Source organism: Macaca mulatta, chromosome 12, assembly GCF_049350105.2.
Source record: "Macaca mulatta isolate MMU2019108-1 chromosome 12, T2T-MMU8v2.0, whole genome shotgun sequence".
NCBI classification, from domain to species: domain Eukaryota; kingdom Metazoa; phylum Chordata; class Mammalia; order Primates; family Cercopithecidae; genus Macaca; species Macaca mulatta.
In genome coordinates, this window is record NC_133417.1 from 120,264,789 (window position 1) to 120,287,500 (window position 22,712).

General features: G+C 37.3%; 1 protein-coding gene across 1 annotated transcript in view; it reads right to left on the reverse strand.

Annotated features, from left to right (window-relative positions):
* Positions 1 to 22,712, reverse strand: part of ABCA12 (ATP binding cassette subfamily A member 12) — a 210,828-nt gene that overhangs the window by 118,683 nt on the left and 69,433 nt on the right. The window contains exons 3-5 of the mRNA XM_028831081.2: positions 13,690 to 13,843; positions 4,157 to 4,248; positions 2,076 to 2,173 (exon numbers count right to left, since the gene is read on the reverse strand). Coding sequence (XP_028686914.2) covers positions 2,076 to 2,173; positions 4,157 to 4,248; positions 13,690 to 13,843 — 344 coding nt within the window. The remainder of the gene's footprint in view (positions 1 to 2,075; positions 2,174 to 4,156; positions 4,249 to 13,689; positions 13,844 to 22,712) is intronic.

Consider the following 22,712-nt stretch of genomic DNA (forward strand, 5'->3'; position numbering starts at 1 on the left):
AGTAGTCACTGGAAATCATTTTCATAATGGAATCATCATCATCTCCCTATATATTCATAATTCAGGCCAGTCATGATGTAGCAGTATTTTACCAATAATATTGATCATATTTACCATTATTAAGTTGTTTAGATATTTACAGAGCTAATGATAGTTTGTTGTCAGACTTAAGGGGTCCATCTTAATAATTAATTCTTATTACTCCATGAGGTGAGGCCAATTTCATCCTCCTCTTAAGTGTATATTACAAAATATACATGCTACCTTCTAGTGACTCAAATTCTACAAGTAATGGAACAAGACAGAATCCATTTATCTAGGATGTACTATAAGTGTTAGGCCTTCTAGTCATTCATCCATATCTCTCTTCTAACAGTCCACATAAACTCACCCCAAAATGATTTCTCTACTCATTCTTGCAAGTGTTGCAGAAAGCAGTAAAGAGAAAGAAAGAGGAATCAGAGAGATTGCTGACACAGGCATCAATATATCATCCTAATTTTTACATCTCTTCCCTGCTCCAACTACTCTAAAAATATGTATCCATACATAGAAATTTCATTTTTGGCTTATCTCCCCTGGATATATAGCTCTGTGCTGCCTCACAAAATTCTGAAATTTTATTCCATATGAGAAAGAGAACTTGGGAGTTTCAATACGATAAAGTAGCATTTTGGAGAATAGCATTGCTCTTCTAGATATTAAAGAATTTATCTGATCCAATGCAAGACTGTCTACTTCTAGGAACCAATATGGAAGAATTAGAATGGAATAGAATAACGTTCTCTAATTTATACACTGTACTTGATTGGGGGAAGCTTTAGACTGGAATTAACTGGGCATATTGAGAGACTTCTATGCCAGACAAAAAACATTAGAAACCTCAAATATTACGTAAACTAGACTTTCAATGTCTATTTTGGACAGATTGAAAAGTCCTCTATTTTGGCCAGCATGGGCAGAGTTGATGAGTGTGATGCCATTTCCTGGAGTCCACTTTTGTGCTGGCCTTTGACTCATTTATATAACTCAGTTTATTGAGATGCCTCAGTTGTACAGAGTGTTAATTTAAGTATAACTAACGAAGACATATTCAGTAGCAGTGGTTATGGTTATTGGAATATTAATAAACTTTAAAGACATGTCTCATGATCAGATAAAAGAAATGGTTGCTATACAAGACATAGATATATTATTAAAAATGCTTGTGTGTGTGTGTGTGTGTGTGTGTGTGTGTAGATGATATGGGGAAGGAGAAAAGAAAGGTAAGTGGGAGAGAGAGAGAGAGAATAGTATCTCTAATGCTAAATGTTGAAAATGATGTCTTTTCATTTCTAAAGAGCACATAAAAGAAGACTTAAATACCTATGGGACCAGCCAAATAACTTAAATATATGAATCTGGCCAGATGAAAGACAATAAGGAGAAGTGGGGATTGTAGTTACAAAGAGCACGTGTTCTGCTTAAAGGCATGCACATTCAATGTCTTAAAATCTCCGTACACACACTCACACACACATTTAGCTCAGAGGCTGCCAGTTCACACCTCTGATAGAAATTATGTTCATTATCTTGCAATCTGGGAAATCTTAAAGTGGACAGTCTCTAGGAAACAGAGAAATCCATAGGTAAGCTCTCTAAAATATGCTAAGAAAAAGGATTTTCCTACTTCGGGGTAATATTTTCCTTAGCTCTAATTTTTCCCAAAACTTGATTAGTATGGATGAGGCAGCAAATTCAAAGAGCATTTTAACTTCATTTGATCTTTTTTTCTTTCCTGTTTCAGAAAATTAAAACATGACATATAATGCCACTCTAATTTCTTATTAAATGAAAACTTTAAGTTCAATTAAGGGACTTAACAGGGAAGTAAATAAATACTCAAGATCTTAAGGAATTCAGAATGTCTTACAATTAAGCTGTTTATTGAAGAGTTCCTAAGAAAAGAAGTTGCCTAAGATACTACTCTAAATAGGAAAGGTGCTCCAAACATCTTGCTATTTGAGAGATCCTTCTATTAACCTAAAAGGCCTATGTTGAATCACTCTACTCATTACAAAACTGAATCAAGTTACCTTTTCCAAGCCAAGAATTCGTGCGAGCACTTGACTGCCATTGAAAGTATATGTTCTGGGACTTTCCAAATCAGAACTTGGACTGGGAAATACTGTGGCTGTAATCAAAGAAGGAACAGATTGGCATTCCAAACACACACAAATGCACAGGACTGCATGAGAATCCATAAACATCATTTGTGACCTCATATACCCTACAGCAAGGATGTGCTCAAATGTGCCTCTTCCATAAACATTTTATACTGGAAAAATGGCAAATTCCATGAGTTTTTCTTTTCATATAAAATTGTGATGGCTTTGGTCTGTTCTTATTTTTTTTCCAATCATTTAGACGTCATTTACTTTCATTCCAGTCTGTGACATTAAACTTCATCACCAATATTATTGCCCAATAAACCGAATCATTTCTGTGCAGGCCTGGAGGATTTGAGGTGCCTACACTAGCTCCACAGATCCATCATATCCAACATCTGTTCAAAGGATCTGCCAATGCACATCTGGCGATAATGATCTTTTCTTTTAATTATCCAATTGGGACACCGAAATCTGCTTAGAATCATAAATTCCTTTCTCCAAGTGGTTTCTGAATAATATTTTAGATCAAATAAATGGGATAAAGCAATTAGCCTGGACTACAGTATACTCTAATTAAGTAATTCCCAATGCATCTTCATCTAGTATTGTTTATTTATGATGTAGCAGAGTTTTCTGGGTTTGGAGCATTAGCTAGAAGACTACATTCGTATCTATAACATGGATGTTTATTAAGCCAGTATATTGACTTTTATAAATTTAATACAGAAGTCTTTTGTCATCCTCAGAGCAAAGAATCTTAATATTCAATGGTACCAGTGACTCATCAGCAGTAGGGCCTAGGCTTTATTTTAGTGCCCATGGGACTGAAGAATTTGCCATCTGATTCCTTTAGACTATGGAATATATTTGTGAGATAACTGGCCAGAGTAAGAAACATAATCTGTGGCTACCAAGCAAAGCAAAACTTACTAGACCATAACATTATAACCTTATTTCTATGGTGCTTTAACCTACTCAGCCAAACACCCACAGATCATTCATAACAGAATATTAACTCCTCAAAACCATTCACCACCATGTTCCTACTATATTAACACGGGACTTTTTTTTTTTTTTACTTGCTCCATCAACTTGCATTGGAATGTTATTTAATATCATAAAGGCTTAAATATCCCATGACCTTTTTAAAGAAACTCCCTTTTTATCCAGAGCACCAGCCATATTTCAACATACAGGAATCTTGTTTTGTTCACTAATATATCCCCAGCCCCTAAGACAGTGGCTGCTTAGTATTAGGGACTTAATAAATATTTGTCAGATGAATGTAAGCCAGTCATGCTGTTTAAAGCATTTATTTTTTTAACATGTGGCTTCTAATCAGTGTTTCTCAAGTCCACTTGGAATTGAATCAGTTGTGCCTAAGGCTCAGGAATGCAGCTTTTGAGGGAGTAACTCAGGAAGATTCTCTGCACGTGTAATTTGAGAGCTACTGGCCCAGATGTGAAGCAAGTCCACAGTCACACTGAAGACTGTGATACTGAGCATTAAGTGTGAGGAAGAAGTGTACAGCTGAAAGAGTACTGGCCTGCAAGTCCTTCTAATGCCAGCTCTGCTGTATGGCTATAGACACAGCGCCTAACTTTGCTGAGCCTCATATTTTTCATCTGTAAAATGGAAAATCTAGACAAACCTCTGAGATTGTTTCCAATAATTTTTATTAATGAGCTTTCTAACCCATCCCCGCATCATCTCATTGCAGACAACGTAAGAGTCTAGAGTCAGTTCTGGAAAGTGGTGCAATTCTCAACATGTAGGCTTTTGCTCCTGTAGGGTATTTCAGTAAGAACTTAATTTCTAATTATTCTCGACACCTTTGCGTAATTGCACTGCCATACTCAGGCAACCATGAGGAACATTTAGATCTCTCAGGGATATTCTAAGCATTCCATCTTTGTTTGAAAAGTTTAAAGTATAAACCTTTCAAAGATTAGACCTTTACTGTTCCATAAGGCTTGTTCTAAACTCTACAGAAGAAAATAGCTTACCTAGTGATGCATGCCTTCTTTCTGGAACTTGGGTGCTCTGGAATGATAAATTGCTGTCCTTATCCAGGTTGGATGACTTTCTCAGCATCTCACTAGAGAAGAAAAAGCAAGAACTCTGTAACTTCTCCCACATTAATTTTAGTTAGTTACAGCAATGTATTATGTGGCAGATTCCAGGGCTGTCTGAGGACTTTCAAATATTTAATATAGTTTCCAGGATTTTAATGGAAGAATTCACCTAACCACACACCAATGAATATATAAGGTCTCTTATGAAGTATATTTTTATTCAGAGAAAATGGCCTAGATGATGTTTAAAATAGTTATTTTTACTTTAATCTTGTAGAAAGGACATTTAAAAAGACATTAGAGATAAATACTTAAAATATGTATGATATATATTTTTCTTTTAAAAAGTTGATAAGTCCCAAATAAATGAGAATCCAAGAGTGCTTTGGGGACTGAAAGAAAGGTCTGCTTATTTGTCAACATTAAAAGAAAAATAAGTTTTCTATGTTAAATTATAGATGGCCTTTTAAAGATTTTCAACACAGATGCAAGGAAGAAGAAAAAGGTCAAATATATATTGAATACCCAGTATGTGCCAGGAATTATGGTTGATGTCATCACAGATGGCACCAGGTATAAAAAGAATAACATTAAAATAAATTTTCCATTGCACTGAATGTGTCAAGGCAGTAATAATTACATTATGGTGCCAGGAATCCCTGTACAACATGATCACACTAGGTTTTGGAAGAAAACATTGCTGGGCCTTCCCACAATTAGTAATCCCCTCTTTTCTAAAAATTCACTTTTTGCTTAGTTTATTATTAAAAAGGAGATGATCACATTTTCTTGAAAACTGGATGTATCAAAAAGCGTGTGCCTAAAATAAGTATGTATGTTTCAAAAATAAAATCAGTCTAAATGCCAGGATGCAAATAATTTTTAGAATTCCAAAAAGTTGGTGAATTTTATGGAGTTATTTATAAAAACCTTGAGGTACATAACAATGGCTATAAAAAGATAATGGAAAAGCAAGAAATTCTGCTTACTACCGTGGTTCAATTTGACTTCTGTTTTAGAAAGAAGATCGGAATCCTGGTTCCAGGGTACTTTGTGATTTATAATTGGAAAAAGAAAAAGAAGTGATATTTGTTTTCATTCCCTAGTGTTTTTCCAATATTCTCCATGAAATGTACTTTTCGCTCCAAAAGTTCTGCATTCTTAATATATATTTGAATTATTCATGACCCTGACTGTATGCCCCTAAATCTTTTTACATTCCTTATGCTGACTATGTGGAAGGGAAAACTGTTCAGGTAAAAATAAGAACTGACCTGAACATTTTCCCTTTTCTCAAAAAGAAGTTTTAGAAAGTTTGAGAAAGTCGAGTTTACTTTTCTTTTTCTCAACCTTTTTTTAGTTTGGCTTGAAATCCTACGAGGACTATTGAATATCAACACATTTTGAAAACAAAAGCAAAAACTGCCTTCATAAAAATTTTAAGGACTAGGGACAGCAACAAAAATGAAAGGGAGGATGACGAAGATCAAAATGAGCAATGAAAGAGCAAGAGAAAATAGACTGAATAATGAATGGTGGTGAGGAAGTGGGGAAAAAAAGAAAGAAGAGGCAATAGGAAACTGAGAAAGTGTGCTCTTGGAGAAGCAAAAGCTGCATCTGCCCCACAGAGGACGCTTCACTCATCTTCCCACATTCAGATAACAAACCTAAAATTACTCCCACAAATAGCATTTAAACACCATGGAAAGACAAACTCATTCCCTTCCCAGCAAGCAGCTGGCTCTGCAGCTCTGAGCTTGCTCCCCAGTAAAATGACTGCTCCTAGACAAGGACCCACAGCAGCTCCCATTCTAACAGCGCTTTTCTCTCACCAGGAAGTGCCCAGTATGATGTGGTTGCCCACATCCTTTTATATAGCCTTAATGTGTCCTTTTTTTTTTGGAAGTGAGAGTTGGATATCACTTGTGCTTTGCTGTTCCCCTTCCTGAAAATGTTCTCCAGCTTCATTTTGCATTGACAAGGTGCGGTGTGACAGCATGTGTCTATTCCCATTACACATCAAAACTGTTTTCTTTAAACTCTTAAAATTGAAACCACAAAATAAATGTGCAACAGTGTATGTGCGTAAAAAGATGAATTAATGCTGTCAGTTGAAACACAGCTTACTTCCCCCCCCAAACAAAGGCAATTAATTCTATTAACTTCCTATTAACCTACTTAAAGAGGGCAAGAAAGTAGCTGGTCTTACTGAGTTAATGGCATTCCCTGAAGTTTCTAATGAGCAGGATCATGCTTATAGACAAAGCACTACATGCTTCTTAGAACAGTGGTTGAGAAATAGCACCCTTCCCATTATTTCACACAAGCACTTAGTGCACACACTTATGTCATATCTATCTGTACCTATTCCCACCACTTTTTCTATTTCCGCTGTGACATCTTTGGGAAAAGCTGCCATGTCTTATTTATCTTTATATTCCCGATATCTAACATAGTGTAGGACCATAAGATCTGATGGCTGATTAAATAAAAAGAGACCATATTGTTGGGGTATGGCAGAAAGTACTTTAGAGTTAGAAGATATCTTTGGAATTTCAGCTCTCTCTTTCTAAAAGATTCCAGCCATTGTCTCCTTCATCAGCAAATTAGCAATGATAACACCTACCTTGCAAGGTTGTTGTATGACATGAGGTGTGTGTACCAAGAGTCTCTCTTGGCCCTGTCATCATAGGTACTCATCAATATTAGCTCTTGGTCAGAGTACCCATACAAGCTGTTGCAAAGATGCAACCTTCACCATCAGTATGGAACTGGAGGCCCATACTTTAGATGTAATCCCTTCAGAATCCTAGAAACTTCAAAAGCTCCAGATACCAAATGGATGTACCCCATTATTTTATAGATCTGGAACCTACAAGTATTGACTAGTGATATGGAATGAGGCACAGGCCCTCACCCAGAGTTGTATAACCCCTTCCTCATTTTATGGATTTATGTAACTTCTTTATCTATTTATGAGATAAATATTCCACCAGTAGTGTGTACCAATTTCCCCCTTTTTAGACTGTAAGGTTCTTAAGAAAAGCCTACAGTGTACTGTGTTGGCAGATAATAGGATGTTTAGCACATGACAAGCACTGGATACTTGATAATGAAGAACGTTACTTGGAACAACTTACCACTAAAGCATCTTTTTTTAAATGGCTGTGGCCTGCTCTCCATTGTTGCATATCTGATTCTGCAAGGATTCTTAGAGAAGGAAACACCCAGCCATAGTCCCAAAGTTATCATCTTACATTGTACCTACCATATTCATTTAACTCACCGACATTGACTACGTTCTTATTTATGTAAAATAATGGGCAAGTAAAACAAGATTTTACAGGGATTATGGTACATTAAAGAGAATAGCTAAGTAAGGACCAGCACAAAGGAGGACTGGAACACATGACAGGGCCCCTAAATCTGAGTTAGTACCATTTGTATTTCTTATAGAGCAAGATTCTTACTCACATCCTTAATGGAAGCCTCTTGCAACCAGAAAAATTTTTCCTTCAGCCTTCTAATAGCCCAGTAGTTCTCAAGTGTGGATAATTCCCCCTACCCCAGGGGACACTTGACAATGTCTAGAAACATATTTGAACTTGACAATATCTGGAAACATATTTGATTGTCACAACTGTGCGAGGAGCGTCACTGACATCTAGTGAGTAGAGGCTAGGGGTGATGCTGAAACATCCTACAATGTACAACACAACAAAGAATTATCTGGTCCCAGTTATCAGTAGTTGAGAATCAAGGCTGAGAAACCCTGTACTAGACTATGACAGATAATGGAATTATTGAACTCATCCCCATTTCCAGTCCCCATGACCACATCAAATCAGGAGAGATGAAAGTCCTACTCAGGAGCTCTAAATAGCTCCAAGGAAGTCTCAGAGACTCTGTCTCATACTGGATATCTCTGGGAAGTATATGAAAGTATTGCACAAAACTTAGCTGTCCCCTGAATTTGGGACATAGGCCCATCTGATTCCAGAAAATTCAACCCTCTAGGTGAACCAACAAAACCTGAGTCAAACACCAAGTGGCCCATGGCATCAGTTTACTAACTTTTACTGGACCCAGCCACATGCACAGTACCATGGGCGTGGCTCAGGGCCTCTCCTCTAAGATGGTGAAGATGTAGATTCTGCCTCAGTGACATTTGTAGGGCTCTGTTTTGGAGTGGAACTCAATACGGGAAACATTTTGGATTTAAGAATTCCATCATTCTGAGGGGGAAAAAAAACTAAGCACTGAATAGATTTTACTTGTTCTCAGACATGTCTACCAATAGTTACTTTCAGGAAATGTCACATTTATATATATATCGTCTTAATGGTAAAATGCATGTACTTCTACTGGGTGTTTTTTTTCCTATGAGTAGGAAACATCAGTACCTGTGTAAGTGATACTGTGTGCCATGGCATAATCTATAAGAGGAATTCCTATCAGGAAAGGGACATATGGCAAATCCTGGAAAGAAAATTCTGACATTCTTTTTTGTCTCTAAGGGTTAGTTAAATTTACATATGTATTTTTTCTCATTTCCCCAGAATTAGAATTACATGGGTATGTAGTGGCACCTGGAAACATACGAGATTTGCTGTAAGTCTAGTTCTGATCCCACTTCCAGATGACATTTATCATTAACTTTTAACTGAAAATAAGGAATAAGGACACTGTAGTGGTTTGAGGCCCCCTCAGTAATTTGACGCAGTTGTCCTTCCTGGATATCCCAAACAGAAGTCACCCACAGGAAAATTTTAATTGTTTTAATTATTCATATTTCATCCTGACCTTCATTCCCTAAGGGTCATCCATACTTCAGCTATGGATATCTGTCCACATTCAAAACATATGTCTCTCATAGGTGGCCCAGTTACAATCCAACAATAGGTATCAGTGAAAACATTAAGATTTAGAAATGTCTTAATATGTTACTGTGTCCTAGGGTTTTCTATATTCTTAGGAAAAACTTTGGAGTTAGTTATAGTATATAGTGGGTAGAGGCCAACTAATACATGTCCAAAATTTGTTGGGCTATTATTATGGGCAGATTAGGGGGTATCCTACATGTGCCAGCAACACACAGAATATCGGGAGAAGGAGATAACACCACTGCATTTCTCAGATGACACTGTGCAGATTATGTTCTACCTAACCATGAAACAGGCAGACTAATTTGGCAACACTGCAAGGAAATGTGTAATCTCTCCATCACAGTAGCAAAGCTATCGGCCTATTCCCGTAAGACAACTATGCAAGTGACTCTATTTTTCCCTTTCGCTGAATTCTGGCATTCTTTCTCCATGACCTATCTCAAATATACATTCTGCTATTCTGGTAACCACCACCCCGTCTGTTCTCCACGACCACACTCTTAAAAGCCTCTGAAAGAACTCTCCTGGCATCTGCCCACCCACACCTATCTCCACTTCACTAATATACTCTCCAGTAAGATCCATATTCCTCAGGCAGAAACAATGTGTTATGGCACCTGTGAAACTATTCACCATTTGTTGTGTAATATTCTGGGCACAGTGAGACTTAAACAGACATTCATTACATTCACCATGTTATATAGCAGTTTACCTGTTATCTTGTCTCTACTTCTCTCTTTCCCACTTGAACTGTAAGTTTATATAGGGCAAGACATATGCCTCATTCATTTCTGTATCTGTAGTGACTTGCATAGCCTCCAGCATGCTGTATGAATTCAGTATGTTCTTATTGAATGAATGGTTGGGCTTACATAATAATTAAGACATTCTTCTACTTTGTTTTTGATAAATAAAATGTTAACCATTCTTTTTTTACTTTTATCAATTTTATTTCATAATTATCAATATCTCTGTTTAAATTACATGTAATTATGTTTTAATTCATGTATCTCTTTGTGGTTTTAACTATGTAATAACAAAAATGTAATACTAACACAAGCTAGAGGAAAGTTTTAAAACTCTTAAATTCTTTTTGCCTTTTCTTTTTATGCTGATTTCAGCTAAAATGGTTACCAAATGATTATAAATTAATCTAAAATTAATACAAGAAGAGACCTCTACATCCTTTCTCATCTATATAACCAAATGAAGGCAAACATCTATTTTATTTCCAGTTATCTTACACTCCTAATAATATCTTTTGGTTAGTTTCTAAGCTCATCCATGTTTTTCAATATTAAACCAAAGCTTGACACTTTAAAATTTGACCTGACTAAACTCTGATTAAATATTTTTTCAAGTTCTGCAGGAGCCATACAATAGGAGCAGAGGTACGAATTTAGAAGCCGCAGGTCACGAACGAGTGTCAACAGAAATAGGGAGCAAATCCACAGAGGCAATTGCCCCCAGGATCTGCAGGAAAGCTGAATCCCTTCTCCAAATAATGACCCTGTATGCTCTGGGGAACGATCTTTGCCATTCGCCAACTGTGTGAGCAATGGCACATGGCCAGGGTCTCCCACGGTGCTGATAGATTCTGAGAGGCAGTGTAAGGAGGAAAGAAAAGGGTAAGATCTGTGATATTGGATCATCTGTTGTGCAAATGAGCAAGAAAACTGTAAATGTAATTGTTTCTTTTTTCAGACAGCTAGTTAGAGTCAATGCTGAGTACAGTGTTGGATTTTTTTTAAACATCTCATCCTGAAGCTAATGCTTAGAGAAGTATGAATTTAATAACAGAAGGCTGGTGCCAGACACAAAATCACATCAAAACACTTGGCGACTGGCCAACAAGTAGTGACTGCAGTGTGATCACGTCTTTCAGAAGAGCATTCTATTAAAAGAAACATGGCAGGCCTCTTTTGATGAGACCAAAGGTGGCATTTTTTCCCCTCACTGATAGAACAGAAAAGGAAGACAGTTTTGATTTCTAATGAGGCTACGCTGGTGAATCTTCCTTCACTACAGGGAAGCAATTTTAGTGGAATTGCTTATCCGATAAAATATATGCCAGTTTCATTGCACAGCTATATAAAGCATAAAAGCTAATAGCCTGATGGGAAATATCATTAATGCAATTTTATTATTATATATAATTTTCTAAATTAAACTCCAATTACTTAGTAGTTTAGAGAAAATAGTGAATATACAGCAATATACAACTTGAGCTAGACAAACTACCTGGAGATGAGACTAAAACTAAGTAAAGCAGACATGATCAGCCATCTACAGAATAATCAACAGATGATAAAATAAACGTGGACTTTAATCCTCCTTCCATAACCAACTCAGTGTCTCATCTCATGCAACCCCATGAGTTTGGTTCTCTATAAAATTAGATAGACAAATACTTCTTTAGAGGGAACTATAGTCGTCTACTTCTTAGATACTGTTAATTATGTCCCTTATAGTTCTTTGTAAAATGGTAATCCAGTTTGTAAATGATGGACATTAATTTTTCTCAGAGCTCCTCTAATGCCTGGTTCACACAATGTCCATCTCAAGTAAACCTCTTTGTGAAGATTTACCTGATTACCCCAGCTGAAAGCTCTCTTTCTGCTTTAAGTATAGAGGGTGCCTTCCTTCAGCTTCCCTCTGGCACTCTTCATTGTACTATCTCCTATTATTGTTACTGATTTAACGTTTTCCCTCCCCTGCTAGAACATCAGCATATATTATTCCTAATTCATCACTCACTTAGTGACAAGCATAGAGACCATCAACACTGGAACAAGAAGGAATGCCATTTTTCTTTGCATCCCACCTTTGAACTGATTATACAAGAGGGAATAGACCCTAGCTGGCTGTGGTCTTCTTACAGAATTAATTACACACTGGTGCTCATTGAGGTCATACTTGCATATGCCTAGAACTGTGCCGTTCTCGTAGACAATGTGTCATGTCATGTCATTTCCCGGCTAAAAACTTTTGGATGGTTTCTCCTTATACTAAACACACAATGCGAATCCCCTTACCTTTTCTTTCATGATCGGTTCTGCATGCTCTGGTCTCTGAGGTTCCTTTTCTACATATCCCAATCCCTTTCCTCATCCCTTGCTGTGTTGCAACCATGTTAGTTGACATTTTGCTCATCTAAATGGTTGGGTTTGTCCCCACCTCAGGATCATTTGCTGTTTCTCTGCATGCAACACTCTCTTCCAGATATTCATATGCTGCTGCTGGTTTTTCCTTGCCCTTGTTGGTCTCTACCAAAATGTCACTTCTATCAGAGACCTTCTTTTGACACTCTATTAAATCCCTACTTTACAATTTCTACCTGTTAACCTACTTTATTTTCTCACTAGCACACTCATTATTATTAATTATGCTATTTATTTATTTGATCATGCTGTTGCTTTCTCTTCCTTTAGAATGCAAGTAACAAAAGGATAGAGAAATTGTTTTATTCACCTCTGTATCCCAGTGCCTAGAATGGTGCCTGGCACATAGAAGCCTCTCAGTCTATTAATCTATTTTTTAAATAGATTAACGAATGAACGAATGGACATCAGATCAAGCCTAATTATTGAAACAACAAAATCAGTGTGAATCAGCAACCCAACAATTAGGGGTTCCAAGTTGTGTCTCATGACAATTCTTAACATGTTTATATTTTTTGCTAAACGGGTTGCAGTTGCGCTCTTAAAGTATCACCTATATTATTTGATGACCAAAATCATGAGAATGGTATTAAAAGAGAAATTGTGCTACCTGCTAAGGAATTTAGTATTAAAGTTTGGCAACTAAATATCTATGATTATAGGTAAATATAATATTTTCTTGAGAGACACTCAAAAAATATCTCTAACAGAGAATTAGTTCTTGGTTGATTCAAGATTACAATATTGTTTTCAGTTCTGAAGACAGATAGGCTTCTGGGAGTCTCTTTAGGTTTAGAATCCCAGGAAGGAAAATTGAGGTTGTAAAGTCCGGTTGTTAATGGTTCAGATTCCCTATTCATTCTTCAGCTGTTCCTTACACCCTACAGTAGAACACGCAATAACCTCATTTAAAGGTTGTCATTCAATTACGTCTACTTTTAATTTTATTACTGTGAATTTCAGCACCCTTAATTTCTTTTTTTGCACTTCCTGGGTTTTATTGTATCTGAAAGTATCACACAGGGTAGTACCAGTATGTCATTCTTCCAGGATGATGGCCCTGACACTTATCCTACACTTATGACATCTTATGCTTGTGACGAGTCTCAGGCAATGTGTCACTGATAATTTAAGGTTGGATAGAGAATCTTTGAGGGATGTAAAGGAGGACTACCTTAGTCACCCATCTTATAAAGCAAATTTGAGACATTCACCCAAAGTAGATTGTACTCAATCTCACATAAACACAGTTATTCCAGTTTGTACCTACTTCGTTATTTCATATTTAGATCATCACATTTATAGACATAGAAAACAAACTTGTGTATCTAAGCTTGCATGGCTTCCTGGCTTATCTCATAAGGAAACAAGGATTGCTCTCTCAGAATAATTGAACACACTTGAGAGGTGCCCCCACCTGTCTTTAAATAGTGCAGCATCAATCCCTTTCCTACGAAGCAAGTCCTGTGGGCCATAGGGGGTGTCTTTGCATTTAGAGTCTGTGTCACATAGTAGGGTCTGCAGGAACGGGAAGAATCCAGTACTAGGAAGGTTTCGAGGTGCGAGGTAACCTAAAATTAAAAAAAAAAAAAAAAAAAAAAAAGCAGTCATTACATCACGATGGCACATTTGCCTGGGAAAGCACATAAATGCAGCAACTCTGCTTTGTGAAGTTACCTCCTGGATTACCACTATCCATGTCCCCCAGCCGAGCCCCAACTCCGCAACTAACATTCACCACTAAGTAGGAGTAGTCTTGGAGGGTGTTATGTTTAACTTCCCTTTTCTAGATTTGTTAATATGTATAAAAACACTTAAAAATGCCTGGTTACCCCATGAATTCCCTTCCTGGCATTTATTCTAAGGAAATATTTATGAGTAGTTGCAAGAATATTTGCCAGAATGTTTTAAAAATAAATCAGTGTATCCACATGATAAAACACAATGCAGCCAATACAAATGTTGTCAATTAAAACAAAAAGTATTTATAACACACTGTTAGTTTAAAAGAACAGATCAGAAAACAGTATGAACAGAAGAGTCCTAATCTTTTAAAATACACACACACACACACACACACACACACACACACACACACACACACGTGTATTAAAAAATCCAAAAGATTGTATCACCAAAATTTGATTCATGGCTTTTTTCCTGGGTAGTGTATTTCATTTTATTTTCTTCCTTTTGACTGTATATTAACTATGTTTTATCACAATTTACATGTCTTCTTTTGTGATCAAAGTAGGTATAAATGCAGCCATTCTTCCAAAAACCAGGAGCTATTTTTGGTCTCTTTAAAATTTAACATTTTAATTATCCTACATACACAACTTCTTTTTCTGATTTAAAAACCAATAGTGAATGGTATGAATGAAAAAGCAAATTTTCTCCAAAATTAAAGTCATACAAAACAGTAATTTTAATAGTAAGGGGTTTTGTAAACTTTAACATTTGCTTTATAAAATACGATGATGGCATACACATGAGTCATGACAATAGGCAAGCTGGGAAATACACATCTTTTCACAATTAGGTTTGCTATGGAAACACTAGATTTCTTCCTTTGGGGGACTGCACAGACAATGAACTTTCAAAAAAAGGCAAATTTAGGAAAATTAAGGCTAAAAAGCAAAACTTTAATCTCCTCATGAATGTGTTAAAAAAAAAAAAAAGAGTGCCAGTACAGGTCCGTTTTCATTTTAAAGAGAAAGGAGAAAAGTGGGGAAAAAAGAGAGAGAGAGAAAGAGAATGGTAAGAGCAACATGGCCATGCATTAATCTACCAGTAGAAAGAATAAATAGGTATTTGATTCCAGTAACTTAAATACAGGTCTGTATAAAGAAAGAGCTGGGGGAAAAAAATAAAGAGGGGAAAATATGAAACCTGGCCAGAAGAAAAGCAAAGAGGGAAAAAGAGAGATTGGATAATGCTATAATGTTGACCTTAAAGATGGTAGAAAAAGCTGAAAGTCAAGGAATGTGGGGAGCCTCTAGAACTTCTAACCAGAACAATCTAGAAGACAACTTTTCCTATAGTGGGTCCAGAAGGAATGCAGCCCTGCCAACACCTTGGATTTTAGCTTGCTGAGACCAAATTCTGGACTTCTGACCTCCAGAACTGTAAAATAATAAGTTTGTGTTGTTTTAAGACACTCGTTTTGGTGTAATTTATCACAGTAACTATAGAAAAAATAGTTTAGAAAATAATGCCAGTATGAATGAAAGATTCGAAAACTCAGAAGAAATTGGAGAGAACTGAAGCCCGTCAAACTATTCACTACTTCCTTCCATGTGGACCCTCTTTGACACCAGAGAGATTGGTGCCTTTCCTAATGTTAAACCTAAGTGAAAATCACAGTGAACCAATAATGATTGCCCACCAATGTTTTCATCATATGCAATTCCCTGAATAAAATAGAGAGTAGCTGCTACACTGCCTGTTAGCTTTTCATGTCATCCCTCTGCAACAAAATTTTACCACAGTGAACTACATATGGCAAGACCTTTAAAAGTCTGCAGTGGAGGTTCACCGTGCATGGTAATCCACTCTGTCACACAGATCTCCGCTGTAGCCTCTCACTCAGGGTGTGGGACTGCAAATGAGCTTATTCCTACTCTCTCTCAAATACATGCAGTGGCTGATTTGAATGGAAGATAGATGGAAGGGCAACAGAAAGAGATGACCAGATGACCCCTCTGCTCTATGCCACTTATCAGCGTGATGGTGTGGCTGAGTCAGGCAGTACTGAAAAAATGAGACACTCAAGAAAAGCCATATTGTAATACAAAGAGAGGGAAAGAAGGAAAAAGATGTCATGGAAAGAAGAGCTTTCAGTGACATCCAAATTATCTTTCCTGGCATTCATTACAAATTGCAAATGATTTGAGAGGAATTTGAAGGAATTTAACCCACCACATTCTTTGGTATGATATCTACAGAGGACAAAACCTAATTTATAGGAAAATTCATCACAGAGTTTCTTTAAAAATAAACTCCCATGGTGTTGAAAGTATGGACAGTCTATTCTTTGCACAGTTTTTTGATAATGGATATTTAACGTGTTACATGGGATCGTGCAAATGAGGAATTGATTAAGGCATGCACAAGTTTCATTTAACAGAGTGCCATGCAGAACATGGATGACTTGCACTATTTATTTTACCATAATCTTTTAATCAAGGCCTATACCCTCATCAATGTAAGGGTACCTGTTGCAACAACAATGACAACAGTGATTTCTTAAGTATCTACTGTATCCCATGTACTGTGCTAGGCATGTAACATTTACTTATGTTATTCATCCTTCCTTGACATCTACAATATACTTTGTCATATACATCAACTTTTCATAAATTCTGGAAATCCTCTAGAAGTAATATCTGAATTAAATAGAATTAAATTTCCTGTAACTTTCTTGTAAAAAATATTTTTTCCATTCTCTTCCCATCTCAGTTATGTATACAAATAAAAAGAGCAATGGTGGAATCAAAACGTTAAACATTTTAAAGAGCTGCTAATTTTAACTTGAGCCCATTCTATCCTTGAAGGTGTTTCTGGCACTTTCAGGTCCTGAAATTACATTCCCTTAAGTTCCCCAGTGCTAGGATAAAGAAAAAAGAGAAGCTTCTTTCTTTCACAAAACTTCCATGCAGCAAGCATAGGAATTGCAAAATTAAGGCTAATAATTGAATGTCTATGTTCCCAGCCAAAGCACAAATTTAAGGACACAACAAGTAAAGGAAGATCATGACTGTGCAAACCATGGCAGCCCCATACAGGTTAAAAAAAAAAAAAAAAAAAAATCTCAGGCAGGGTTTTGAGATAGAGTTTGTTTAAGCAGGATAAAGTCCTTGGTACCATGATTCCCAAAAGTCTCACCCCAGGTTAACATTCATGCCCATCTCCAGGAGAAAAGCTATTGAAGAATTTGCCAGTTTCATAGGGTCAAATTCAGAAGATGTCAGCATCATCTGGGAGTAGGGTGAGGTATGTGTTGGTTGGCAAAATCCTAAGCTGGTTATGGCTTAGCTTCTCAGGGGCTCCAGGCAAAGGCAGTGAGCAGCCAGCCACCCATGGGTGGGGAGAGGTCATTCTCACTGAATGGATACAGTCTACCTCATTGACACTGTCCAGTCATAACATTGACACAGTCCACGTTATTTCAAGGAGTTGAATCAAACCAAACTATAAACAATTTTGGGAACAAGCCACCAATGAACTCAGCTTTAAAGTAAATCAGATTCATTTTTCATTGCTGTAAGAATGAAACTAGAATTATAAAAACAGTTCTAAGAATTTTTTTAAATGCATGCTTTGTAAACAATTGTGATATCAATGGGTACATGTAATGTTTACCTCAAAGGGAGATCAATTTTGATTTTCCTTTTCCTTTCCTCACAAAAGACTCTATTCCAAACACTGTTAGTGTGATAGAACGTAAAGATTAGCGTGATGGTTCTCCAACTTTGATCCTTGGACCAACAACATCAGTGTCACCTGGGAACTTATTAGAAATAAAAATTTCAGATCCCACCCCAGATCTCCTTAATCAGAAACTCTGGGGGTGGGGTTCATCAATCTGTGTTTTAATAAGCACTCTAGGTAATTCTGATGGACAGTGACGTTTGGGAACCACTGGGTTAGACTGCAAAGCTTTCCATGAGAATCAGTAAATTTTAAGCTTGTGGGCCATGCTGTCTCCATCACAATTACTAAATTTTGCAATTATAGTGTGAAAGCAGCCATAGACAATGGGTGCCTCAATGAGCCTGGTTGTATTCCAATAAAACTTACAAAAATAGGCAATAGGCTGGAATTGGCCCTCAGGCTGCAGTTTGCTGACTTCTGGGAGGATAGCCTTTCTTACAGGCATCTCCCTCCTTCTCCTGCCTTGTTCACTTCCTGTTTTCACTTTCTCCCCCCATCCTTCTTTTCCTCTTCCCTCATTGCATGTAATCGACTTAATTCTTTTTCCTCTATTTCTTAATGTTTTCTTCTTTCGTTTTCACTCACTACTTCCTCTTTTCATTCAATTTCCAACTCCTCTTTTCCCTTTTCTTCCTGCTGCTGCCTTTCCTCCCTCCTCCCCTCTCTGTATTCATTGGTGCAGCCACGTATACAATTGTCTCTCAATATCTTCCTTTACTTTGTCTTTTTCATCACCATAGAAGAATTTTGACTCACTTCCATAATAAATTCAGGAGCGCGATCCTCATTGGCACTGTCTAGAAAAGTACTATTTTCTATTTATTTTATTATTGCAGAAAGTTATGTCACAGTCTTTTCAGGAATGAAGCTACTTCCATTTGAAATCATTAGGCTTTGGAAATATTCTGTAGGGTGCCTTGGTGATATTTGTACATATTATAGTAATGGTGGAATCGGAGACTTTCCACTGTTTCATTCTGTTTTTCTCAAAACAGGTCAGAAGACAACCTAGTTGGTATTTTTATATTTCCAGGTGAAAGGCGTTTAGTCTTTACCCCAGTGAAGAATAGAATGATACATTTTGGAAGGAAAATTCTGACTTAAAAAAAAATGGAGTTACTCGTTTGAGAGCATTACATTTTTCTCAGTTTTTTTGGATACAGGGTCACAAGGGCAGAATAAGTGTTAGGTCTTCTGATCATACAAATAATGTCTCCTTGTCAAGCACCACAACAGGGATTTAACACCATAACAAGAGTACAGAATAAGACAAGCATATCCTAAACATCACCTGCAAACAATCAAATACCTAAATGTGAATTTTAAAAATATAGGAAAGGAAATGAATCTTAGACGTGTATTTGTGATAATTTATTAAAGTTTTTTTAATCTTCTTATAGTTTTCAAGCACATTTTGTTCTCAGTTACATTTGAAAAGACGATTTAAATTGTAAATAATATAAACTTGGCCTTTCAAAGTAGTTCAAAACATTGTATCAGGAGCCTGTAGATCTGTTCCTATTCTTCGCATGCACCTTTCATTTGAAGGATGAGTCTACTTACTGAGGGGAGGTGTCCTGTCCACCACCCACCTTCAGATAAAATCAAATACACCAGCTCTTCCTGATTCTGGTCCCTCGGAGTGAGGGCTTCTACACCTATGTGGCCTAGAGTGACTTCAGCCTAGGGCTAAAAACCAATATGACTTCGAACCTGCAAATAGAGACTCTAACCCAGTAAAACTGAATCTTTTTAAGAGACTGGATTAAAAAAATAAGCTATTTAAAAGAAAGAACAAACCTTACATAGTTCTTAGCACAATGCTTCACACATTGTAAACAATTATTAAATATGTGAATAAATGCATGGCTGTAGGAACCCCTGGGGGAGTCCCAGGAAGACTGCATGACTCAAAAGTCTAACCTGATATACAGCTTTATGTTTATTGTTTGTAGGATAAAGATTCAAATTGTATCCCAATGTTATAGTAAGTTCAATGGATAATATTGCATTATCTTCACATGCCTTGTAAAACAGATTTAACTGATTAATAAAATCAATAATATTTATTGTTGTAGGGTCTTTTGGTGTTGGTTTTTCTGAAAATCTAATTAATACACATTGACATCCATAAATGTCAATCTCTGGATTTATTATCCACAAACTGAATCTGTTCACCATCTATTCAATAATATTTACTGAGCAGGTATTGTGTACTTGGCACCAAGAAAGGTGTTAAGTAGGGTTCATCCTTCTATTTTTAAAAAAATTGTTCATCTTAAAGTTGAAAAATATTACTCTGGGTTCTGATGGAAAGAGAGAAAAAGAGAGTATGTGAATCTGGTTTATAAGGTCATCACAGTTTTATTAAGTAAAATGCATATAGAAATCATTTGTTTTCCAAACTGCCAGAAATATTGTGTACTAAAAAGTGTGTATTTGAAAACAAACAAAAAACATTCGTTAACAAAGAAACCTTCAGCTGGGCGCAGGGGCTCACACCTATACTGTCGCACCATAGGCTGCCAAGACGGATGGATTACTTAAGCCCAGCAGTTCAAGACAAAGCCTGGGCAACATAGTGAAACCCTGTTTCTACAAAAAATGCACACTCAAAACAAACCCACAAACTGTCTCGGCATGGTGGTATATGCCTGCAGTCCCACCTACTCCAGAGGCTGAGATAGGAGGATCACTTGAGCTCAGGAGTTCAAGGCTGCAGTGAGTCATGATTGTATCACAACACTGCAGCCTGGACAACAGAGTGAGATCCTATCTCAAATAAAATAAAATAAAATAAATACAATAAAATAAATATAAACCTTCAAGGTTTTGAAGGAATTTAACATACATCATTTCATACAAGCTCCATGACAATTCTGTAAGATAGGCAGGGTGAGTGTTCATGCCCATTTTGTAGATAACCTCAGAGAAATTAAGCAATTTGGTCAAAGTCCAAATAAATAATCAATCATATATAAACATAAATAATAAAATGCCAGAGATGGATCTAGAACTATATGATAGATTACAGTAATGTAAACATATTCAGCTAAGCTTCAGAATCTTGGAGGAGGAAACAGACTGAGGATTTGAAAAACAGGTACACTTCTAGTTTTGCTGTTGAATCAGTGAATCGCCAGGGGGTAAATTAACCTAGGTCTCTATTTCCACATGTCCCAAATTGAAGATAATGGATCTTGCCATCTCAGAGGGCACACGGAAGATCAATTAGGCAATGCTTGTGTAAGGTACTATGAGCATTGAAGACACAAGGCCCCATGGAACCATGAGTTACCATTGCTCATCGGGCTCCTCTTGCATCATTGGTCTTATTTTCCACTTGCTGACTGTGGCTTCTCTGCTCGAACTGGTCTCCCAGCTCATGCCTTGAGCCAGTGAATGGTTTGGAGTGTTGCACGATGTACTTCTCTTCCTAGTAATTCATAATATGTACCTGTATCAACCAGTGTAGTGTTTAAATTACTGCGTGCTCAGTGGGTGTGGTGCCATGATACATTTTCCCTCCTTCTCCCCAGGCAAGTCTTGCTTCATAGCACAGATTCTTTTCCAAGTTCAAATCCATTGGCAAAAAGGTAGACTGTAGGTGGCAAAGAGGGCTCAGGCAAGACGCCTAATCCTGAAAGCAGTGATTAAGGAGGTCCTGTACTCAAAAGGTTGGCACCTGAATATGCTCAATGGCTACAGCCGCAAAAAAACAAGAAAAAACCCTTGGGTCATTTGGCTGTGTGTCCTACAATGTCAGGATCTTTCCCACATCCCCTGCATCCCTCATAGCTGCTGCTAAGTACCACAGCCAGACAGATTTTGAAAGGTACAAAAAGTGTCCATAGGGACTCTGGACACTTTGACTCTGGATCTTGAGACTCTGGCTATGAAACTATAGGCAAGAGGCATTGGGGAAAGATCTCTGCCTTCTTTATATCTTTGGATTATTGCTACTATTTTTTTTTAACGGAAGCAGAGTTTTTAGAAGGCAGTGTGGACTCAGGACCTTGCTGTCTCTTTGGATGTTACCTCTTTGACCCTTAAGTGTACACCTGAATTGATGGTCAGCCCAGAAGACCCCATAATCCCACCTTCCTCCATGTCCAGACCAAAATGTAGCTCCTTCTCTTCTGAATATTAAAGAGATCCTGCTGGGTGATGGGTTCCAAAGATTATGGCCTGGTCTATTTACATTTTACACAAAATGTTTTGATTCAAGGCTGGGAGATATAACAGTAACAAATACATGGCAGATATTAAACTCTGTTGTGGACTGAATCTGGGGGAAGTTTAAAAATAAAAATCTCACTCATACTTTCAAAACATTTCCACTTAACAAGGAATATTGAGTTCTTCACCAGGCACAGTAGCTCATGCCTATAATCCTAGCACTTTGGGAGGCCAAGGCAAGCATGAGGTCAGGAGCCCGAGACCAGTCTGGCCAACATGGTGAAACCCTGTCTCTACTAAAAATACAAAAATTAGCCGGGCATAGTAGGGTGCATCTGTAATCCCAGCTACCTGGGAAGCTGAGGCAGGAGAATTGCTTGAACCCAGGAGGTGGAGGTTGCGGTGAGCTGAGATCGCACCATTGCACTGCAACCTGGGTGACAGAGCAAGACTTGGTAAGAAAGAAAGGGGGGTGGGGGGGAAGAAACAAGGAATGTTGAGTTGTATGGCTCATCTGGGGTGAGTAGGGCTTATTAGTCTTTTTAGATAAGCTTTACACTAACTGGCATTTTGCTTTTCTGAAACTTGTCTTTTAGTAGCAAAGATTCACAGTGGCATTTTTAAAAATCTCCCTGCTACGGCCATTTGCAAATAGAATCCTGGCAACTATTTTTCCCCTCTAAATATAAATTAAAGTTTTTAAAAATAGACCCCTAGAATCTCATTTCCTTGTAGGACATTCTCCCTCTAAAATTTAGCCTCCTAATTCTCCTTAGGTGAGGCTAACCAGGAAAATGGTTTTTAGCCTCTGGGCAGGTCTGAATT